General features: G+C 40.4%; 1 protein-coding gene across 3 annotated transcripts; it reads left to right on the top strand.

Annotated features, from left to right (window-relative positions):
• Positions 1–734: 734 nt before the first annotated feature.
• Positions 735–23,539, top strand: LOC102689415 (ATPase family AAA domain containing 2). Of its 3 annotated transcripts, XM_015357892.2 has the most exons (29): positions 735–1,205; positions 3,714–3,865; positions 4,346–4,398; positions 4,723–4,873; positions 5,117–5,198; positions 5,980–6,067; positions 6,171–6,287; positions 6,498–6,609; positions 6,985–7,002; positions 8,383–8,496; positions 9,515–9,623; positions 9,931–10,046; positions 10,865–11,039; positions 11,692–11,780; positions 12,099–12,258; positions 12,674–12,764; positions 13,239–13,553; positions 13,994–14,117; positions 14,254–14,440; positions 14,795–14,980; positions 15,448–15,583; positions 16,015–16,211; positions 16,432–16,591; positions 16,987–17,109; positions 18,645–18,797; positions 20,077–20,448; positions 21,246–21,379; positions 22,804–22,932; positions 23,316–23,539. In XM_015357892.2, exons 1-29 carry the CDS (start codon positions 1,032–1,034, stop codon positions 23,346–23,348), a joined length of 4,050 nt encoding a protein of 1,349 aa, XP_015213378.2. In that variant the 5' UTR covers positions 735–1,031; the 3' UTR covers positions 23,349–23,539. The 3 variants fall into 3 exon arrangements, with proteins under 3 accessions (XP_015213378.2, XP_015213379.2, XP_015213380.2); XM_015357893.2 differs by lacking the exon at positions 6,985–7,002; XM_015357894.2 differs by lacking the exon at positions 20,077–20,448 and having other exon boundaries at positions 751–1,205.
• The last annotated feature ends 382 nt before the right edge of the window (positions 23,540–23,921 follow it).

The following is a 23,921-nucleotide window of genomic DNA, read 5'->3' on the forward strand; positions in this document are numbered from 1 at the left end:
AAAGTACATGACGTCCACAAATACAAAATAAGCTTGTCTGAGCATGGCGTTCAATGAGTTTGTGAAATCCCTCTCCTCTCACTCATTAAATTTAAACAGGCTAGCAGTTTTCCTTCTTAAAAAATTGTACAAAATCAGCCAGAGATGGCTTTTATACATACGAAATGCAATCCTCTATAAAACTATAAACAGAGGTTCCCAGGGTCCTTCTGCCTTATTTCTAGGACGATAAATAAACTGAATTAATCCCAAATTCATTGGTAAGTTTTCATTATTAACGTATTCGCTGGTTTTACCACGAACACTAAAGATTTATGTGCACAAACTGAAAGAATGAACCTCGCTTCTGTATGTATTTGAGACATGTAAGGAATGTACATTTATTTCATAAAGTGCAGCTTTCCTTTTGTTCTTATTTGCCCCTCTTAGAGACGCCTGTAACTGTGTAACGCAGATATTCAGAATGCACTGCAACAGAAGGCTGTTTTGAATTGACAGCTCCCGCGTTTTCCCTGAGCCTCACGTGCTTGTTATGACCTCGGCTTGGGGGCGGGGCCTTTGTTATTAGCCAATGAAAGCTCCTCGTGTGGCGTTGTTTACTACGCGCCAAAAAGTTACCGGGGCACCCTTTCAAAATAGATCACTACGCAGGATGGAATAAAATTCTTAAGGTGTTTAGAAAACAAGAACGACAGGACGCAGGGGTGTCATATAGAAATTCCTTATCGTCACCGCCATTTCAGCATAGTGTGGTCAGAAACAGGACGTTACTTTCCAAAGTGAAGAGGGTGTACCTACGTGGCCTATTTCTTGCTTCGGAGCAACATACAGGTAGTGATCTGACTTTCTGTGACGTTTGTGGCGCCAGAAATCAAGGGCTGGAAAAACAGAAAAAGTGAGAGGTTGTCTGCTAGCGGCAACTGTCCGGCCACTACCGGAAAAGGGACATGAGCGGATTGTTCCTACTCTGAAACCTCTTCACTTTTCCAACACGTCCGTTGACGGTCTGAGCAGGAGAACGGGGGGCTATAATGGTGATGTTGCGCAGCAGTGCGGGCGCGGACCCCGCGTCCCCGAAGAAGCTGCCGGCGCTGGACTCGAGCGCCGAGTTTCTGTCCCTGACGTCCGCGCGGAGACGCTCCGCGCGCTCCAGGAGGGCCGCGGATGACAGCTCGAGCGGAGCCGAGAACACCCCGACTCGACACGTGAGCCTCCTGTCCTTTCGCGGGTTACCAGAAATAATAATAATAATAATGATAAAGCTGTTAATGGGAGGGTGTGTGCGTCAGGAATGACAGCTGTTTTGGACTAGACGAGCTGCGGTTTCTTCCCAAGAAACTGTCTGAGTCGGGGGCTGACAGCTGGCCCCCAGATCAGCCGGACACTTCGTGATATAGGGAGCCTTGCGTGTTGGCTCTTAATCGCAACAAACTGATAACAACTGGACTACGGCGTCGGTTTATTCTTCTGGTCGCCCAGAGCTTTCTCAGATCAGATGATCTGGGCTGCCTGACAGCATCACTGACTTCTAGCAAAGAGAGTGAGAGTTGGGATGACGTGTGAATTAACAGAGGACGAAACCCGGTGCACAGTCCGTAAAATTCTTATTTTGCATTTAAACAGAGAAACATAAATGCAAAATACTAAGGTTACTGACAGTTTTCCTTCACGCGTTATACGACTTGTTTTCATACCGGCCTATCGGTAATTAGCTTCGTTTTCGACCTATCAAAGTTCAGTTTCCATGTCCATGTGTTTTAATTTAGAGGCGAAGAGGTGAGCGTGTCCGGGTCATCAGAGCCCAGTTACTAACCTTACGACTTGACTGAATAAAGGAGATCATGTCAAAATCTGCTGCTGGCTCGGTTGTCATACTGCAGATCCGAGGATGAATAATTCCTGAGGTGGACAGTAGTGGACACCTGGAGACGAAAGGGGATGATTTTGAAGTTACTGCGAGTAGTAACGTCAGTGCCAGCTAAACGTTAGCAGAAAGTCGTGATCTCTCCAGGCACAGAATGCAGTATCTAAAGCGTGTCTTTAAAATAGTTACTCCCCATCGTCGTAGTTAAGAAATTGTCTTTTATGATTTGTTGAACAGTAATCTGTCGCTGAAATTTGCACAAGTGCTCCCATCAGTTGGTAACAGCTCAAAGCTGTCCAATAGCTGGCCAAAAGTTGTAGGAGCAGATCACAGAAGGCAGTGTTATTAAGTGAAAAAAAGAAACCTTAAATGGAAATCTTAATAAAAACACGACCTGGCAGCGTCAGTGATTATGTTGCTAGTTGACCTGTGTCCAGTATGTCTGGAGCCTGATGTTCTGAATCAATTGGATATTGCAGCAGCAGCCATTTCACCCTGCAACTCACAACTGGCAGCCCTCTGAAGCTCAGCAGGTGTGAGCCTGGTCAGTACCTGGATGGGAGACCTCCTAGGAAAACCTAAGGTTGCTGCTGGTAGAGGTGTTAGTGGGGCCAGCAGGGGGTGCTCACTCTGCAGTCTGTGTGGGTCCTAATGCCCCAGTATAGCGACGGTGACACTGTACTGTAAAAAGGCACCGTCTTTTGGATGAGACTTTAATTCAGGGTCTTGACACTTCTGTGGTCATTAAAAATCCAAGGGTGTTTTTCGGAAAGTGTAGGGGTGTTATCCTGGCTTCCTGGCTAAATTTCCCATTGGCCTTTTCCAAACATGGCCTCCTAATCCCATCTATGAACTGGCTTCATCACTCGGTTCTCCTCCCCACTGATAGCTGATGTGTGGGGAGCGTTCTGGTGCACTATGGCTGCCGTCGCATCATCCAGGTGGATGCTGCACACTGGTGGTGTAAAGCGCTTTGAGTGTCCAGAAAATTGCTATATAAGTGTAAGCAGTTATTATTATTGTGCTGTAATGTGGTCAATCAGATTTTAATTTTGGACAGCATGATATTGCAGCAGATAGCATTGCTGCCTCTCAGCACTGCGGCCTTAGTTTGAATCTTGGACCCGGAGTTCTGTCTGCATGGGGTTTGTGTGTTCTCCCCGTATTCTCACGGGTTTCTTCAGGGTGCTTTCGTTTCCTCCAAAACATCTATTAGTTGGTTAATTGACTTCTGGGAAATTTGGCCCTTGTGTGCCCTGTGATGGACCCCACCCGCCTTGCTCCCGTTGGTTGCTGGGATAGGCTCTGGCTCCCCTGTGACCCTGAACTGTGGTAGAAGCGGTTAGAAAATGGATGAATGGATAATATATAAGATCTCTGGGTGAAAGGCCTGCTGCACGTATTTAGGGAACTACCCTTCGAGTGTGGAACTTAATTTACAGGTGAAAGCTATGGAAAGAACTAGATCTGCTATTTTATTGTAACTTTTAGGTACATTTAAACTGGTAAGCCAGTAAGATTTCCTCTTTTAATTCAGCTTGCTGAGATACTGTATACTGTTTCGTACCTTTGTTGAGAGGATGAAGGCATTTTACAGCTGGAGTCTGATTTTTATTACAGTCAACGATTGTAAGGTTGGGCTGAATAGAAACAGAAGGAGCCTCATCAAGAAAGACGTTTGTTTGGTATGACATTGTGATAATCTTCATGCACAAATGTGAGGAAAAGCGCATCTAGAATCTAGGAAAATGTGTTTTCACCCAAAATCAATTCTGCTTTCTTGTCTTATTTTTTTTATAATAAGAAATAAGAAATGACACATGTTTTACAAAATTTCCTTTGAATTTAGAGCCATGTATCAGTAAAGGATGAAGAAAATGTAGCTGAACTATCTCTAAGGAAGACAAACGGGCAGAAGGAAAAGCAAGAGGTGTCTTTCTCTGATTTTAAAGATAAGGAAACTCCACAAAAGGACGGGAAAGAAAGAAAACATTTTACAAGGTAAAGTCTTTTTGTCTGTGGAGAACACAATGTCTTTTATAAAGACCTTTCAGAACCGATTATGAGGAAACAAATTACTGCCCCATTACAAAAGGTCTACTGGTGAAGCTCAGTGTAGTGTGGAACCCAATTTATGTTCTAATTAGCAAAGGGCAGGAGGATATTGCTGTTAAATCACAGCTTTAAAAATGCTGGTGAGATCTTCACATTTTTATCCGAGATTGAACTGTAATTTTTTAGCAATATCTGATATTTCGCTTTGAGGTTAGAGTGCATCCATCAAACTCTGTTTGGCATTATTGATTAGAGAGTGCAGTTAATAATATTCAGTTGCCCATTTTATATTTGCAAACACAGCATTAAGGTAGCATTGATTTCTTTCTTCTAACGTATACACAACCAGTAGAGAATGGGTTATGAGTAAATCATTGTAAATCAACTGTTGAACATTTTTGAAAAACAAATGTTCTCTGTTTGTAGGAAATCTGCAAGGTTGCAGGCTGATGAAAAAAGCGTTGAAGATCATCCAAAAGGTATGCATGACAAATATGTGGCCATAGTTAAATGTTCAAGATTAAGATATAATTCTTAAACACTGTAGTAGTGACATTGGTGTATCTCCCAAACTGATTTTTAAGCCTGACCTTGTAATTATATTCTTAATTGTAGTCCTTGTTTCATAAATGTATTTATGCTCTCAACAGCATGGAAAAGGTTGTAATACAAGCATGAAGCTGTAACTGTCTGCTTGTAGGGGCCATGTTTATTGCAACTTGAGCTGTGTTATCTGGGGGGAAAAAAGGAAACCATCATGTTGAAAATAATCTCTGTTGCCTTTTGTTTCTTCTGTGACGCAGATGATAGTGATGCATCTCCCACTTCCAGGACTCCGGAAAGTAGAGCAGCTGGGATGGAAGTTGAGAGCGAAGTGCGCCGCAGCTCCAGGATCAGCAGATACAGGCTCAATGCAAGGAATCAGTCTGTACTGTACGACAGACTCATTACTAAGTAAGGGCTTGCAAATCTGTCTCGTACTGTCATTTGATTCCAGGGATGCTCTTTTATTACGTGTGTCAGGCTGTGTAACATGCAGTTCTCACACAGGAAAGTTCGACTTTGTTCCCCTGCTAATTTCTAGAATCTGGTTTTGCCGCACGTCATAAATGCTTCTCATGCACTTAGTTAATGTCTTGACTACATTAAGGTATGCCCTTTGACTTTTTCTGTGGTCTTGGCCTGTCTTTTCTTAAGCACCGCTGAGGCTGTTCTTCAGAAGATGGATGACATGCAGAAGATGCGTCGCAGGTTAAGAAGCCGGGACACTCAGCAAGCTGTAAGTCCAGAACTATTCAATCTGGTGCAGATAGAGCAGCATTAAGCAAGATGAAAATCGGCGGCATCTCACAGACTCTCATGGATCATGGTTATTAATGATAAAATACAGTCCATACCTGTAGATCAATGAATATGTTTAATTAAATTGGTGCTAATTACGTTTCGGGGGTAGGTATGTTGTTATAAAATGCAGTCTGAAAACATAGAACACTATATCAAAACAGCACACTTCTTTTCCCTATTCATTGCCACAATTTTAGATTGTTCAAATAGTTTCCTGCATTCACCAAGTAAGCTATAGTGTTGTCTGAAATCTTGGGACATTAAAGTTGGTTGACCTGTCTGTCACTGAACGAGCTCTTCCAAGTCCCAAATGCGATCCCAGGTTGAAGGAATCTTGCTACTTGGAATTAACTTTTACCAAACAAAAGGCCTGCTGCTGCCCCCTTCCCTATACTTTCAGAGTTTTCTCTGGGAAAGACATTTCTCTGCTGCTTTTATTAAAAATGAATATTTTGTTGCACTTTGTTTACTTTACCTCAAATAGATCAGTTTCTGTTTCAGTATTTGCTGCACAAAGATCATCTCTTCTAGCAGCAAGTGGTACCAAACTTTATTTTAAATTTTTCCTAAATAATGGTGGTCTGCCAATTTGTGAATTGCTGTGTGACTTTATCCTGGGAGAGGAGCAATTTATAGTCATCCTTTTAAGCTTTTTGGTTTGTTGGAAATTGATATTTTTTAACTTTCATTAACAAGTGGTTGCTGTCAACTTGTAGACTCTTGGAATCTATTCAGGAGCGAAAAGGAAGAGGGAGTCTGAAAGAACAGATGAAGAAACGGACAACCAGGAGGATGGTAATGAAGGTCTGTCCGTTGATGGCGTTCTAAAAAATATTTGCTCATTAGACATTTCCAGCTTTCCGTCTGATGGTCGTCCTGTCTTCACCTTGTTCATTTAAATCTTCAGGGTTCACTGAAGAGGAGGAAGAGGAAGACGAGGATGAGGATGGCGAAGAGGATAACCAGAAGCGTTATGAATTCAGGCAAAGAAAAACAGTGGTGCGCTACCAGGCGCCTCTGGATGGTGGGTGTTTCATTCTGCATGTGGATAAAAGGTTACCCTGTAGGTGGGAAGAACGCTTCAGGATCAGTAAAACAAAATGGCTCCAAAGTAAAAAAAAAAGGCATTATGTTAAACTTGCTTATTCTTAGAAAATGGGGCCGTCATTTTTTCCATGAATTTAAACAAAACGACTTACATGAATGTATATTCTTTTTTCATTACTTTTCCCAGAACCCAGGAAACAGAGCTTGTTCTACAATAGCCGTTCCTCTTCTGACAGGAGACGATATCGTTTCAGCTCTAATGCCCCAAGGAGCCCTTACAGTAAAAGGAGAAATAACAGGTTGGAAAAGACCCTCTGTCTGCACAATTAGACTATTTGCATTAACTGCTTCAATTCTCCGGATTGAATTGTTCTGTCAATAGAGCAATTCAATTCCCATACCTAGAAGGCAATCCCAGCTTGCATTTCTTGTCAATTTTATAGCCCACATGGTTTCCACTACACTTTGGCTCAACGTCATGTGCATCTTTGTTCTTGTTCCATTGGCTTTCATAAAGCATTGCGTTCCACGTAAGAAGTTGTTTCCATTTACCACCTACAGAGATTTCCCATAGTATTCAGGATATTGAGTTTTTGAACCTCAAACTTTTGTCAGTACAAGATAAGAAATGATCTCTTTTTGTTCTTGTTTTATTTTTGCTGGCGCAACAACAGAATTGGGTCTGCAGATAGGTAAGATTTTTAGCATTGTACTTTTAGTAATGTACTTTATTTTTCAGACCTTGCCATCTATTTTACTGTAGGAATAAGAGAGTTTGCCTTTGACATGACATTTTCAATAAAATCCTTGAATGTCCTAAGAAGTTAGATATATAAAGCAGTGGTAGCTATATTCATTCATGTAAATTCACATTCCTGCAGATTTTGTGCATATGTTTTTTCCTTAGTTTTTAAAATGATTGAGAAACTGGGCACTTGATATTTATTCTTATCTGAATCATTCTTGGCACTCTGGTGTTGATCAGAATCTTCAAAAATTGTTTTCTGGGTTCTGTGCATTTTGTTGGTAATTACTCGTATGAGGCCTTGGAGACCTCACACCTCAGCCTGTGCTTGTTACTCACTTTTCACCACGAGTCTTATTGATAACAGTTACACCAAAAAACACAACCAGGTGGGTAACGGGTGTGAATTTAGACTTAAAGGGGAACTGCAACGCTATTTTTCTGTTTCCGGGTTAGAAAGAAACGGCATTGATGATCGCATTTCAAACCACAATGAAAGTAAAATGTACACGGTAATGTGTTAAACCTTCCAGGTATGAGACTAAATTTCCAGGTATGAGCAACGCCTTATTGCCGTCATTGTCTGCAATTTAGAATGAGGCAACAAAACCTTTGGTGACTCAACTGGCCATATTACATTGTAAACAAGTAGACTTTGTGGAGTTAAATGTCTTCTGTAGTATCTGTACTTACAGTATTTGTACTACAGTGACTAGAGAGTAAGAAGGGCTGGTTTAAGTCACAATTCTCACAAATTCTTGCTCTCGCCCGTGGGGAGACCAGCAATTTGTGACAACTTTGGAACCATACAGTACTTTCTCGAAGTTTTGTACTTAATTCGGAATTTGTAACATTTTGCGGTAACATTCAATAAAGTTTGGACATTTGGACTGCAGTTCCCCTTTAATGACTTGGCTGAGGAAACATTTAAATCCTTGGATAGCATGGCCAATGCTATCCCTGAAGAACCACAGAGTCCAGCAGATTTTATGGGTCACATTAGATTATGCATTTATAAAGACTTGAAACGGCAACTTTGATATTAATTAGATAAGAGATCATTAGAAATTAGAATATCAAAATACATTGTAGCTCTCAAGGTCCCCAGGTGGCATAACTAGACAAATTAACTTATTAAATTGATTAAGCCTCATGTTTTCCAATTCTTTATAACTTTGATTTAAGGATGATCTATGAGACCTGCAGGGCTGTGACTTTTCAAAATAAGGGTTACTTACACCTGCTATAAAGTAACTAAAGATTAGGCTTCGTTGCTGTGCAAAATCTTTCCTTCATCAGCTCTTCGTGTTGGGTGTGTTTCCACCAGACGCAGGCATGCCATTCACAGCAGTGACTCTACCTCCTCTTCCTCTCCCTCCTCTGATGATGAGCAGCACTTTGAAAGACGTCGGAATAAAAGTCGAAACAGATCAGTGAACAGGTAACTGCCTCTGCGCAAGTGTAATTCACCTTACATTTCCCTCACACAGTACATGACTTAACATTCTTCACTTTCAAAACAGTGTCCTCCACCTCTTCTCCCAGGATCAGAAAGTCACTTTTGCTGGTAATGGTTACAACATACCTGAAACTATAACAGAAGCATAAGGTGAAAACTGGGGTTCAGTTTAGTAATGTCAGTAATAATTTAAAATCATCAGTCTGTCTAAAGCATTATAGGTTACACTTCTAAGTCTTGCAAACAAAAATATATTAGCAATGAGAACTCCATTGTGGCGGGATAGGCCTTATTGGATACATTTAAATCAGGGTGTTTTTCAACCTATTTTATTGTATGGAAATATTCAATATTTTGTCATTCTAGCTGATTGTAGAAGGGTGTATCCTTTTTTCACTTGGTGAGATTTTTCTGTTTTTTTCCATTTAATGGGTTAATGTTAACTGCAGTATAAATTAGTTGTATTTTGAAGACGCATAGAAACTCATTTCCAACACATCAAGTGAAGTAGAATTTTTGGGGGCTGCTGTTGTTCAGTTTTAAGTACCACTCTAACAGCTTACTAGAAAACACCTTGAATAATGGTTTCTGCAGTTCTGTAGCATGTGCTCTCATGGTGCTACCAGTTGCTACAGTAAGGATGTTAATACAGTACTACACAAAATATAGATGCATGCTTGGAGCAGTATATAGTGGTGATGTCATTTTTGTCATAACGGATCCTATTGTTGCATCATCTGCATGTTTCATCTCCTTTATGTGATTTTGTGTTTCGGGTTAGATATAAGAAAAGCTGTTTGCTTTGATGTGGTGTAATTCAGGATTTCTCGGGAATGGACCTTCTCAGTTGAAAATCTTTACATGATAGAATTGTCTTAGTTATTGTCCGTCTTTAAATTGAAGTGTGTTTTGATCCATTTTTGAACTGGGCTTGAATGTGTTGATGTAACCCTAGTTTAATGTAGCTTAGTAACTGTACTCTCACTGGCTCTTTATCCAGATGCCTTCCTTTGAACTTCCGGAAAGAAGACCTTTTGGGAATCCACCAAGACAGAATGAAGATTGGAACAAGTCTCGCTGACGTTGACCCCATGCAGATTGATACTTCAGTAAGATTTTTTTTTATTGTGAATTCTTTGAGCCTCTGTTGTGTATTTCATGTTTTTTTTTCACATCACCTTCAGATGTATTAGATTGTATTACTCTTTTCTGTTTAAAATTAGTCTTGTTGAGGAGGTTTAATCATTCTCCATTTCTTATTGTTGTTTTGCACAGAAAGTGCATATAGTTTAGGACCCAAGACAAACATAACGAGTAGGAGTGAATATATTAAATAGGTGCTCTGCTTCTACTATTATTGATTCCTAACTTCTTCTGAGAAGCTGAAGTGGGTTTAATTATATTCCCTCTCAACAGGTGCGGTTTGACAGCATTGGCGGTCTGTCGAGTCACATTGCTTCCCTGAAGGAGATGGTGGTCTTCCCTCTGCTGTATCCAGAGGTGTTTGAGCGATTTAAGATTCAGCCTCCACGGTACGAGAATTTAATGCACATCTGCAAAACTGGACTTCCATGATGAATGAATGTAGCAGTGTTTAAGAATTTCTGCATGGATTGAGTAGAGAGAACCCTCTGTATGTTGTGGAGGGAATTGAGGAGAACTTCAAGTACTTATGAGTAACCATGCTGTTTCCAGTTCTTTGCATCATTCTTTTTGTATTGCATAACCCCAATGCCTTTGGATATATATATTTTTAAAAGCATGCCTAATTTGGAATTGTGATTGGCCATCTGCGTGGTGTCTCGCGCCTGGGCTGTGAACTCTGCAATGACACACAGAGATGAATGAGAAGTAGGAGGTACAGGAGGTGTAGCACCGACTGGAGGAAAAGAGCATCTGGCACTGACGGCACCTACAGCAACCGCATGTCGCTGTATTACCAGGAGCTGAGGGAGCCCCGGCTGATTACCGGGGCTCCGCCAATTGAGGACCACCTATTGGGGAATCCCAGTCCCAATCGACTGGTGACGTGACAGACTGGAAAGAGTGACGCCTGGAGCAAAGAGCTCAGGCTGCTTCCGAATCGGAAGCCCCAGGTTTCTGACACTGAGCCTTTATGGGGGTGTTTAGGCCGTTCACTCTTCTGAAATGTTAAGAACTGACTAGTGCAGGCACGTTCTAAAACTGTTTCCTCCCGCCTTTTGATTTTGGACCTCTGACTTTGAGAAAGTTATGCCCTTTCCAAAGAGATTATAAGCCACAGGCAAGAAAAGTTCCTACACTCTAGGCAGCTTTTCTGGAACCAGGAGTTGGGATTTTCTGACTTATGCTCTTATTTATTTTATTTCAGAGGCTGCCTGTTTTATGGACCTCCTGGTACAGGAAAGACGCTGGTGGCCCGGGTTCTGGCCAATGAGTGCAGCCAGGGTGACAGGAAGGTAGCCTTCTTCATGAGGAAGGGTGCCGACTGCTTGAGCAAATGGGTGGGGGAATCGGAGAGGCAGCTCAGACTGCTTTTTGACCAGGTGATTTACCTTTTTTGTTGATTTAAAAAAAAAAAGAAAAAATCCCTAAAAAAAATCTCTACATTTGGAGGCTCTTATTTTTCGCGGCCTTGTTTCCAGGCTTACTTGACCATAATGAGGTGAAACTAATTTTTAAATGTGCGAAATGGCAAAAGGTCAAGTTATTGGAGGTGATGTGCATTTTTGTGTGAAAGTCAAAAATTAAATGTGATGAGAACGTGCTGCGTTCTTCTCGCCACACGTGTGTGTCAGCTGAAAGTTGTCGGTTGAAGTGAATATTGAAACATCTGTGCATCAGCTGCCGTTTCAGAAGTATGCTGAAATTTCCTTTAAAGTTGGTAAATTCTAGGGCTTCTTTTAGTTTTGAATGAGTCATGAGGATGGATTAATTTTTTTATCCTCAAAATTAATTTTCTTGTGTACAGTATATGCTGTTAACCACAAAATATCTTTCAAAGGGATAATGTTTTGCTTACAGTTCTAGAAAACGTCAATCCTCAGTTTTCTATAGCCTCATGTTAATAATGCTGTGAAGTGTGTTTTTCACATTCAAGAGAAGGAATGTTGTGAGGGAAGGCACATGAAAATGTGTTAATGGTTAGTAATCGCGGGTCTCCTTTTTAACCTTTTGTTTTTCCGCCCGTCATTTCAGGCATACCAAATGCGTCCCTCAATTATTTTTTTCGATGAAATTGATGGTCTGGCTCCAGTTCGATCAAGCAGACAAGACCAGATACACAGGTGAACTTACTACCCAATTTTGCAGGAGTAAATTGTGTTTGAAAATTTGTAAAAATATTTGGAAATGTGCTGTTCTTCCTCCGGCCCACCTGCAATGTTACTTGGCATTAAAAAAAAATGATGTAATGTGGGATATATTTATTAAAAATCTTAAATACATGATTAAAAACAGGTTGAACGTTGAAGAGAAAGCTGGAAGGAAAGGATTGTTTCCTCTTTTCACACAGGGAACTGACCTGTGATCTTTTGCACTTATTTGATGTGCCTTTGATTTTAAATACCAAGAAATCTTGCATCTCACTTGCTGCTTTATTTCAGCTCCATTGTGTCCACGCTGCTGGCCTTGATGGACGGGCTGGACAGCCGGGGGGAGGTTGTGGTGATCGGAGCCACTAACAGGTTGGACTCCATTGATCCGGCGCTAAGGCGGCCTGGCCGTTTTGACAGGGAATTTCTATTTGGCCTTCCGGACAGAGAGGTAAGTTTAACCCTTTTGGCTGGAAAAAAATGTTTCTGTTTGCCAGGCGTGTTGCATTCTAGGCATCTCCAGAATAGATAAGTGGAAGATTTTTTTTCACTTATCGGACAACCTTGTATTTTTTTGGAATTCCAAATGGAATTGGAATTACAGTAGTTTTCAGAGGATTTTTTTTCTTTGGTTGTGAATGCAAATAAGGGATAATTTAACAACTTTGAATATACAGTATACATTCTTATACCAGAAGAAAGTGAATGTGTTTTTTTTAATATGTGTAGGTTTATAAACTATTTTTCCTTGAAAACTCAAAATTAAGCTCTCGTAAGTTTGATTAGAATCAGGAGTTGGTGAAATCTTTTTAGCTTTAATTGTTCTTTAGAAACATCTGGTCTTTGCACGTTTTATTGTTTTGCAGGCCCGGAAAGAAATCCTGAAAATACATACCAGACCGTGGAGCCCCCAGCCCTCTGATATTTTTCTTGAGGAGCTGGCTGATAAGTGTGTCGGTAGGACTTGCAACACTATACTTCATTGGATGATGTATTAAGGTTTTCTATAAAAGAGTTCTGTTCCTCTCTGTTTCTTCAGATTTCTATACATAAATTCTTGCCTTGAAAGCCCACTCCTGGTACAATTAATGTTAATCTTATGACTGTAAGTGATTGTAGTATAGAATTGAGAATTTCTTCAAGACGCTAAGCCTTTTATCAGTTCAGTCCGTAAACAAAAAACTCTTATGTTCTAAGTTTTGACACAAATGTTTTGCAAGAAGTTAAAGGTAAAACAAAATGTAGATGTCTTAGAAACTCTTTAAATTGGTATCCAGAACAATTAGCCATTTCCCGTCATTTTATTGTTTTCTCCTAAGAAAAAACAGGTTAACGCAGTATGATTTATGTTGAGGTTTTATGAAAATGGCCCTACACCTGAAGAATTATGTAACCGGATTTAATTCTGTGCTGTGTGTGCTGGGTTCCCAGGTTACTGCGGTGCAGATATTAAGGCGGTCTGTACTGAAGCTGCACTTTGTGCTCTGCGGCGCCGCTACCCCCAAATCTATTCCACCTCCGAAAAGCTGCAGCTGGACGTCGCCTCCATCACTATCACCAGCAAGGACTTCATGTTGGCCATGAGGAAGACCGTGCCGGCGTCCCAGCGTGCCGTGTCCTCCCCTGGGAAAGCCCTTTCGCCCATTGTCCAGCCCCTGCTTTCCAGCGCCCTGGAAAGCATCCTGGAGGCGCTGCACAAGGTCTTTCCCCATGCCGAGCAGGGCTTGAAAAGAAAGAGAGACACGGGTGAGTCGGTGTGAGGGTGGGGCCTCCTTAGCTGTTGAAACACTGTTCAACCTGCTTCAACAGTCATGCGTCTTTTGGTTTTGAAAAGGCTTACCCAGTGACTTTGAAGCCTTGTTTTATTTTGTTGGAACACACAGATTAATGAGGTTTATTATGAACTAGCCACAGCACAGGCGGCTGAGAAACCATTTGGAATTTTTCCACTCTTTTTACCCTAAAGAACTCCAGATTGAGATTCTTTAGCCTTGGCAGATGAATGGCTTTTGGACAGTTCATCTTAAATGTTAGCAAAGGTTGTGTTGGTTTTTAAACTGGATAACACGACAAAGAGTCCTGGTTAGTCGTTGTCGTAGAGCTTTAAGTGCAATACTAATGCAGTTTTAGGAAATTGGTTTGAATCTGTGGATGGTTATTCAACTTCAAATGTTCTCTCTTGCCAGACATTACAGCTAATATTCTAGATGATGACCTCATGTACAGTGATGATGAAGGACAATCAGTGTGTCAAAATGGCCCTCTCCAAAGACAAGCCCATCAAAACAAGCCCTTCCTCCATTCCAACAGGTAACCCATTAGAAATGAATAAAGGACAGTATTAGCAGAATGGGATGAGCAGGTGCTCTGTCAATGGATGACTAGATGAAGGTGAAATTGGTTTTCCCATCATGAGGCGTATTTGTCCCCCCTCTGTCTCCATTAGGAGTGCCCATTATCACCCAACTTCATACCGGCCTAGACTGCTACTGGCTGGCCGACCAGGGTCAGGCCAGAGTTCACACCTGGCTCCTGCTGTACTCCACGCCCTGGAGAAGTTCACCGTGTACACCCTGGACATGGCTGTGCTGTATGGGATCAGCTCAGCTTCGCCAGAGGAAACCTGTGCACAGGTAGTCTGTCTGGGCAGAGAAGACTTCCTCAGTAGGGAATCTGAAGGAGATTTGGGTTTAAGTGATTTTTAAATACTAATTGTAAGGTTAGGTTGGATTCCACTTTATTTTCTGATTCCTGTACTAATGGAATATGTTTTCTTTTCGGCTTCCACACAGTATAATGAAAACGAATAATTTTCATAATTACACAATTGATAGTAAAGAACACTCGTATTTTTATTCCGATTGTTTTTAGGAATCTTTCTGAGGTATGTGTGTAGAGTGTACATTGTAATGTTATTGTAATCTATAATACAATGTGTAAATCTTTATCTTTTCTTGGTATGCATAAATACACTATTTTTATTTCAGCTTTTCTGTGAAGCAAAGCGAACTTCCCCCAGTATCCTGTACATTCCTAACATAGACCAGTGGTGGGAGACAGTAGGATCTGCTCTGAGAGCTACATTTCTCAGTCTGCTGCACGGCATTCCTTCTTTCTCTCCGATACTACTTCTAGCAACTTGCAGTGTGTCTCGTGACTGCCTATACAAGGAGGTATTTGATTTTTTTAAAAAAACTAAATTTTATGGTGTCAATTTGAGTGCATTTGTCTTGTAAAAATATTCAGGATGAAAAAATGTTTACTCTCATCACATAATGTGGACATGGTTAATAAATGTAATTCCACAACCATGCTTTTGATATCTAGTATCTATTAAGTCTATTATCTAATCTAGTATGGAACAGCCTGGGAACAATACCCCTTTTCATGGTGTTTACACAACTTTCATCTCTGTTACTCATTTATGCAAGTCATAAATGGCAAACTTTAATTACCTAATTTTCTTATTACTGTAAATGAAATTGTTTTCATATGTATAGAACTGTAGTTGCATTACTTTCCTCTTGCAAAAGACAGTTTCCTCTAATCCTTCAAATAGGCCGCCTTTAAATTTTTGTCTTCTCTCAACATGCTTACAGGTATTTGACGCTGTAAAAAGTGTTTCTGCTGTTGTTCTTAGGTCCAGGATCTGTTTCAGATTGAGTATGGCGAGGTGTTTTGTGTTCAGCTGCCCAGCCAGCAAGAGAGAAGAAAGTTATTTGAAGATCTGATTCTGAATCAGACTGCCAAGCCTCCAGCGTCCAAGAAAAAAGCGGGTCTGTTTTCGAAAGGGCGCTGCGCTCAAACAGCATTGTTGTGAATGGAGGAGGAGCTGGGCTCTTTTTAAGATTTGTGTTGTGGAGGTGGAGGGGGGGCAGATATAGGACAAAATTCCAAGTCAAAAGTCAATTTTAGCTTTTTCACAAATCTTTTCGTATGAATTTAAAAAGTGCTCATCTGCTTTTGTCAGATTTCCCGTTCCATAGCAAACTTGAGCAGTTCATGGAAGTTAGCTTAAAAACTGCGAACGAAATGAAGCTGGCTCTGTTCTTCACCGCCCGTTGTCGCCAGTTATGCCTCAGTGGAAGGAGGGGTCTTCCACGGCAGGCTCTGATGCCGAGGCGCCCCCCTTTGGGCAGTGCAGTGGTGGGAGGGGCCGGGGGCCTGTGTGGGCGCTCACGTCCTGCCTGTGCTGTACCGTACGCAGTGATGCGGGCGCTGGAGGTGCTGCCGGTGGCCCCGCCGGCCCCGCCCCGCCAGCTGTCGGAGGCGGAATTGCAGAGGCTGGAAGAGCAGGAGGAAGACACCTTGCGGGAGCTACGTCTCTTCCTGCGGGACGTCACCAACCGCCTGGCCATGGACAAGCGCTTTCGAGCCTTCACCAAGCCCGTGGACATCGAGGAGGCACGTGGCTCTCCCCGTCTCCCCGTGTCTCCCTCTTTCTTTTCTCTCTGCGTGCTCAACGTCTCAAACTAAAGTGCTGCCCTGTAATGACCAAGACGAGGGCATTTGATCAAGTAAAATTCCTTTTGTGGTGCTGAAACTAAGAAGGTCTCGTCTCTTATCTGGAGACTGAACGAGGCAACCGTTTGTACTTGAATTTTGATGTATTTGTCTTGTTTAGGTTCCTGATTATAAAACGGTCATCAGGCAGCCCATGGACTTGTCCACTGTGCTTTGCAAGATAGACTTGCATAAGTATGTCACTGTCAAGGATTACATGGAAGATGTAGACCTGATCTGGAAAAATGCATTAGAATACAATCCAGACAAGGATCCTGCAGGTAACAGTCTCCTTTGTACGTGTGTGATCATTTTAACATGGAGAACAATTAAAGACGCTGATGGATGCACTTAAGTGTGATACAGTTAACATATGAATGCAGAATTAGTGTTCTCTTTATAAGGTTTTATTGTACCATACATTTAAGGGGGAAATGTATCAAACTCTGCTGGGCTAATATAATCTAATATCCCAACCATTTGTTTTTTTTTATTTCCTTAGTCATTTATTCTATTAAACTAATAGTTGTTATAAAAAATAATTTGGGATTTAGCTTTCAATTTAAAGGGAATAGTAAACATTTTCGTTTTATAGCTATATTAAAAATATGGAAACTTATTTTTTAACGGACTTTTAAGATGGCTTTTTGTGTACTCTTCCTGGTCTGTGTTGCAGATCGATTAATACGCCACAGAGCCTGTGCTCTGAAGGACACAGTCCATGCAATCATTAGAGAAGAACTTGATGAGAATTTCGAGAAGCTATGTGAAGATATTCAGGAGTCCCGGAAAAAAAGAGGTGAAGTATTTATTTGTTTAGTAAGTTCTACGCACTGCTGATTTTTTTTTTTAATGGATACTCTTTCTACGATCAGCACCTTATTTACATAATTGTACAGAATTACTGATTATAAAACTAGAAGCATCTTTGCACCCTAAGATGTGCAGAAATGTACTGTAAGTTTGTAAGTTAACATTCTTTTTGTGATATTTATCCAAATCTGATAAAAGGGTCCCTATTTCTGTTTACTTGCCCATTGTGGCAGGAGGGATTAAGAAATGAAAGAGAAATCTCTCCCTAATTTTCTGTTTTCCTTCACTTATTTTTTCCCACTGAATTCTGAATCTCTAGAATTAGGTGTCTTTTGAAGCTGTCATAGGAAATTCTGTCATGTTGGTACATGTCTGCCAGGTCAAGGGCATATATTCTGCTGGTAAAAGAAATTACATGTCAGAGAAGTAAAACAAAATCTGCAAGCTTATTTTTCATGCACTCTTAGCTATTTTAAGTTGAGGTCTTTATTGTTCGGCTGCAACCCTGTGGTTTATAATATTTGTTACAAATGGGAAATGAGTATAATTCTATACAAATATTATTAGAGTCTGGATACCTTTGTTTTTTGTTGCACAAAAGACTGTGGTACCATACCGGATTATAATTTCATCATGGAACTGAAAAACATGGAGGCGATCTGACTACTAGCACCAAAAACCTGTAACCTGTGAAGAAAGTAAATTACCTGTTTATACCGAGTAACATCTATGCGTATTCCCAGACATTGTTTAACATATTAAACATTCTTTAAACAAACACCAAGCACACCTGATAACACTAAAGCATGTGACATTGTATAGTTGGTCACCATACATGATATTGTAAAAAGCTAGGGGGTGCAAATATGTTGAATAAATGAGGTAAAACATAAGGTTAACAGTTGCTGCCCACCTTCCAAGCAGCAACTGATAGGCATGTTTTCTTTGTTCTCTGGAACAGTGAGGTAAAGTGTATTGATAATAAGTAATGCGTGAGTAATACTCAAGGCAGCACTAATTTATAAGATTAATATTTAATTTACAATTATTAATAATTATTTTTGGTCAGCATACCACAAAAATCATAATATAGCTTTCGAAGGAGTTCAGAAAACAACAAGAAATAATTTCCTGCTCTCAGCGATTGTCCTTTACAGATTTGTTAAAGGTGTTACATATTTGAAGTTGAAGATGAGATGAGATTAGATCAAGATATACAGTATCCTAAAGGGTGTGGATGGGGTCAATATGGTCAAACTTGACAGTGAAACAGTTGCACAGCTCCACAAATGGAAGTTAAAAGGGAGTCTGTTTAAGAAACACTTCTACTGTATACGCAAAGAGTTGTTGGTATCAGGAACGTGCTTTCCAGCCAAGTGGTATAATCATGAGGCTGCTGTTCGAAATGTTTATTCACTTTATGTACTAAGTTACCAAATGAGAAAGATGGTCTGATTGCCCTCTATTCATGTTTCTTAAGTAGTAAAATGTTTTGTAACTAGTTTTTTTTTATTTTTAAAGGCTTTTCAACTTCACAGTTTGCTCCATCCTATTACCACGTGCTTCCAAAGCAGACTAATTCTACTGATTCCAAGAAAAATGAGTCTAACGTAGCTAAGGACTCTGTCCAAACATCTGCAGCACCTGTAACCACAAGTACTCCACGCCCTCAAGGTGAGAATTTACGGTCACAATTTTTAATTTTAAGTGTTATTTAAGGTACATTTTTGTACCAAGGTAAGACTTAAATGCTTCAGTAAAACCTGCATGGAGGATGAAGACTTATTAAAGAAAGGAGATAACTCATTAAAAGAAAGATAAATGTAATAGTCAAGAAATGTCTGTTTCTAGAAGACCTCATCATTAGTAGCGCATTTACCTTGGTATGCTGCTCTAAAAATCAGTAAGTAAAAATCAGATGGATTTTAACCACTGAGAACTTAAGCATAAGTGGGAAAGAGAACAATAATATTTAGCAGATCATGAATGATTTACAGCTCACATGACATTCAGTGGTGTTTTACCGCTGTGGAAATGGTGAGCATAGGACCAGTGAAAAGGGCAAGTCATATACCAAGACAGTACGCAGGGATGTTGCTGAGAATGAGGACAAGCCATATATCAGGACAGCATGCAGGGAGTTCACTAAAGTGAGAACAGGATAAGGACAAGCTGCAGGGAGTTCATTATCAGTGAGAACAGGATAAGAACAAGCCATATACCAGGACAGCATGCAGGGAGTTCACTACGAGTGAGAAACAGGATAAGAACAAGCCATATACCAGGACAGCACGCAGGGAGTTCACTACAAGTGAGAACAGGATAAGAACAAGCCATATACCAGGACAGCACGCAGGGAGTTCACAACGAGTGAGAACAGGATAAGAACAAGCCATATCCCAGGACAGCATGCAGGGAGTTCACTACGAGTGAGAACAGGATAAGAATAAGCCATATCCCAGGACAGCATGCAGGGAGTTCACTACGAGTGAGAAACAGGATAAGAACAAGCCATATCCCAGGACAGCATGCAGGGAGTTCACTACGAGTGAGAACAGGATAAGAATAAGCCATATCCCAGGACAGCATGCAGGGAGTTCACTACGAGTGAGAACAGGATAAGAACAAGCCATATCCCAGGACAGCACGCAGGGAGTTCACTATGAGTGAGAACAGGATAAGAACAAGCTGCCGGGAGTTCACTACTAGTGAGAACAGGATAAGAACAAGCCATATACCCGGACAGCATGCAGAGAGTTCTCTATGAGGACTATTTTCAGTATTAAAAGTTGTATCTGAGATTATCACACAATATCTCAATTTAGAAATGACATTAGCTTTCAGGAGGTTACTGTAGGTATTGGTAATATTAGTGATGCATCAGACACCATATGTGCAACCTTACAAGTCTATGAAATTATTTCCCACACATCAAAAATCGATGTGCCAGTAGCAGTTCTGAAAAGAAAGCGCAGGAGATGCCGGTGGAGTAATGGCTTTATTGCCAAGAAAAAGACTTCATCTGCAACCTCCAAAGAGGGCGTGAATGGACTCGGGTTAGAAGGAGAGGAGAAGGCGGAAGAAGTAGCCGAGAGCGAAGATTGTGATGAACTTGACGCGTTACTTAGCAACGGGTCCAGTCTGGAGCCGATTGAGCTGGAGCGCTGTGAGGACTCCGCAGGGGAGGGTGATCTTGAAGCTCCTGAGAACATAAAAGCGAAGCACCCAATAACTGATGAACCTGCACAACTTGAACACCAGGCAGAGAAACTGCCTTCCACCCCTGCAGAGTCTGATGGAACAGACAATCAGGAAGAACCCAGAGGTGTGTAGAGCTGATGGCTACATTCACTGCCCTGAACTTGGTTTCAGTTTAATCAGTGCTTTTCTTTTTTAGGTTTTGGAACATACTTCACTTCATATTGACAGCTATAGAATAACGTTCGGTTGTGTAGTTGTGTCATCATGCGTGCTGCAGAGAAACACAGAGGTTAAGTCCATGTTGGAAAATAAAATGCAAAATAACATTTTGGTTGCAGATCCTTATTGGGTAGTACACACTTGAAGAACACTCTGCATTTGAAACAGTCCTTTTTGCTTCTTATTTTTTTGGAGAGGAATTAACCTGTACTTGTTCCTAATAATCTACATGTGCATCTGCCTCTTTGCTGTGTGTTTGTCTTGATTGACTGGACTATGTGTTGCATTAAACCACAGCAGTATGTTTGGTTTCTGCCCCAAGTGAAAGCTGTAGCACCATTGCATGTTAGGGGTGGAGATGGAGAAAGGTATACAGTAGTGAGGCTTAAAAGAATGGTGGTGTGGCACAAGCTTCATAGTTGTCATTCATGTAAACACTTTTTCACCTCTGTCTACATAGGGGGAAAAGGACATTTAAACAGTCTAGAGTTTAAGAGATTTCATAACCATTTTTAAAAATATGTCTTGGAGAATATGCAGGGATAGAGGTGTATTAAGTGATTTTGAAAAAACCTGTTAATGTTTTTTTTTAATCAGAAGACAGTGCAGGTCTTCAAGGAAACAACCAAGGAGTCGTTTCTATGTGCGTACTGTCTGCTAATAACGTGTAGTGACTGTCATCCTGTCCGCCTGTGCCTGCAGAGAAGAATGCCCTGCGCATGACGCGAGGCCGGCGCTCTCAGGTCGAGCAGCAGCAGCTGATCAACGTGGAGAAAGCCATGAAGATCCTCTCAGAAGTGACCCCACAGCTAGTCGTTGATCACCAGAAGCTGAAGGTATCCTCTCGGCTGATCAGCAAAATTTTCTCTCTATGTCCCTAGTTAACATTTTTCTGTGCAATGTAAAATCACAATTTTACATTGTGCACAAAGGATTACAGTGTTTCAATCTGGGGGGGGGGAGGGGAGGTTTACAATGACAACAATTTGGTGTTGTTTAAAAACAGCCAGCTGTAAAACCAGTATTTTGCCATTTTCAGAACACTTCCAATAACAGGCATTAGTACTTCAGAATTAAGAAGAGTGTGAAATATTTTATTTTGGTTTGGTGTCTTCAACTTTAGGTGAAAAAGATCATTCAAATGTTATAATAATATAATTAAGCTTGCATAGAACTTAAAATATTGTTACAGGGGGGGGGTTATGAAAATGGTGAAAATCAGTATTTGACTGAGTGGTTTAGTCAACAATTGAAATAATTATTCATAACTCTCGACTTGTAAGAGATTTCTAGCAATTACCCGAGTGGCTGGTATAACTAGAGGCACGTGAATTATTTATTCTCTGGCACAGCTTTGCTGAGAGGAGTAATAATCCAGGCACACTTGGTTAAAATAAATATTTATTACAATAAACTATACAAGACACAAAACATACAACACACAAAGTTACATTATATACAGTATTTACAAACGAGGCATTTCAGAGGCCTAACTTTCTGCTCACCCATAAATCCCCAGATTGCCACTAAGCACTAAACTCTTAATATGCCTACACACAAGTGATGAGCTGCCTTCTAACTAAATACAAAGTAACCTGCAGTTAAATCTCCCTGCACCCTGGATGCCACAAAATAAATGGGAGCCTATATCCCTATCCATAAAAATGCACCCTAATGAAAGACGTTTCTAACTGAGGTATCTTTTACCCAGGAAACCCAAGTTCCATAAAAACACAGAAAAGCACGTTCTCTCTAACAAGGTTCAAATACTTAGCTCCAGTAAGGTTTGATTTGGATGATCAGGAAGTAGGTGCTCTCGCCTTTAGCAAAACTTTAGCATTGTTTCTGCTCAACGGATCCCCAGACCTCAGCAAACATCCTCTCTCCTTTGAAGTTAGAAGTATTTAATTTATTCTTCCCAGTGTCATAAACTGTTTCTGAAATCTAAGAGACACTTCTAAGTCACCTAAAGCTGTAACAATATGTTCTAAATATAATGATAATGAAATGAGCACTAACTTAACCCCTTATTAACCAGATTCCAAAATAACTTGCTTACAGAACAATACAGGTCTTGAATCTAAAATATATCAATTATAAAAACAGAACAGCCCTTTCTGCACAACTCTAAAATTCTTTGTCTTGAACAACAAAAGGCTGCACTGAAGGAAAGGTCAAGAGGAGATGATTGCTTTCACTAACTTGATTTGTTTCTCTGAAACGGATGTGAGTGAAATAACGAGGCTCTTTTTTTTAATAGAATTTACTGGACCGGGTGATTGCCAAGACTGAGGGATTTGAGGTGTATCAGCTGGAGAAGCTTTATGCTCTGCTCTGTCAGTGCATTTATAGACATCGGAGAAATTACGACAAGACTGCACTAATACAGGTACAATAAGGGTTTTATACCCGAAGGTTTTAAGCGTCTTGTTTAATGGTAGAAAAGACCGAGACTATCTAATGGACAAGATAATGGATCCTGTTGAAAGATGTTGACTAAATTCAAGAAATGTACATTGCTTCTGAATTCAGCAGTTCCAAAAACAACTTGAAATTTCTCCCTTGTCTGTGTCTTCTTAGAAACATCACAAGCCAAATATGCCGTTGCTTATATACATTATCAAGTAATATGTGCAAAAGGAAGATTTGTTTGACGTAAACTTTAATTACTTACATTGTGAGTCAAAGCTTAAGTGTGATGTGGGAAATATGGCAGATTTGTTCTTGGTTTCTGAATGAAGAATAAATTGTCCTTTTCTTCTTTTTTTACAGGAAATGAAAAAAGAAATTGAGAACTTCACTTAACTTTTCTGACTTTTTTTCCAAAATAAATGAAGCAGGTGTCAAAAAGGCATTGCAGTTTCTTATTAAATATTGTACAGAGCTTAAGACTATAAACTATAAAGTGTTTATTTTACTAGAATTTTAAGTACATTTAGAGATTTCTGGGTGAAGTGTTATTTGGCTTAAAGTTCATTAAATGCTTTAGCAATCCAGTTCTTGTAGTTGTTTTTCTTGTAACGTCTGATGCCCACTGAGCAGTACTAAACCTCTTTGTGTTCCACTAAAGACCCCTTTTTTAAGCTGAAGCAAGTGATGCAACAGAGTATCAGCTTCTTTGTTGTCATTGTGGAAATAAATACTGCCCTATAGTATAGTTGGTTTATAGGCCTTGGTCTATATAGCAAGGCCTACATTTTTAGTGGCCTGGTTACTGTAATACTGTAATATACTAGGCTGTACTTGAGTTTTCTCAGACCTTTGTTCGTGGTTATTGTACTCTGATATTTTTGTGACATTTAGTAGTTTGCAACAGCGCAAAAAACAGAATGTCAGTCGGCAGTGTACAAAGCTGTAGAAATTTTTTTTTTTAGGGTG

Source organism: Lepisosteus oculatus, chromosome 10, assembly GCF_040954835.1.
Source record: "Lepisosteus oculatus isolate fLepOcu1 chromosome 10, fLepOcu1.hap2, whole genome shotgun sequence".
Lineage (NCBI taxonomy): Eukaryota > Metazoa > Chordata > Actinopteri > Semionotiformes > Lepisosteidae > Lepisosteus > Lepisosteus oculatus.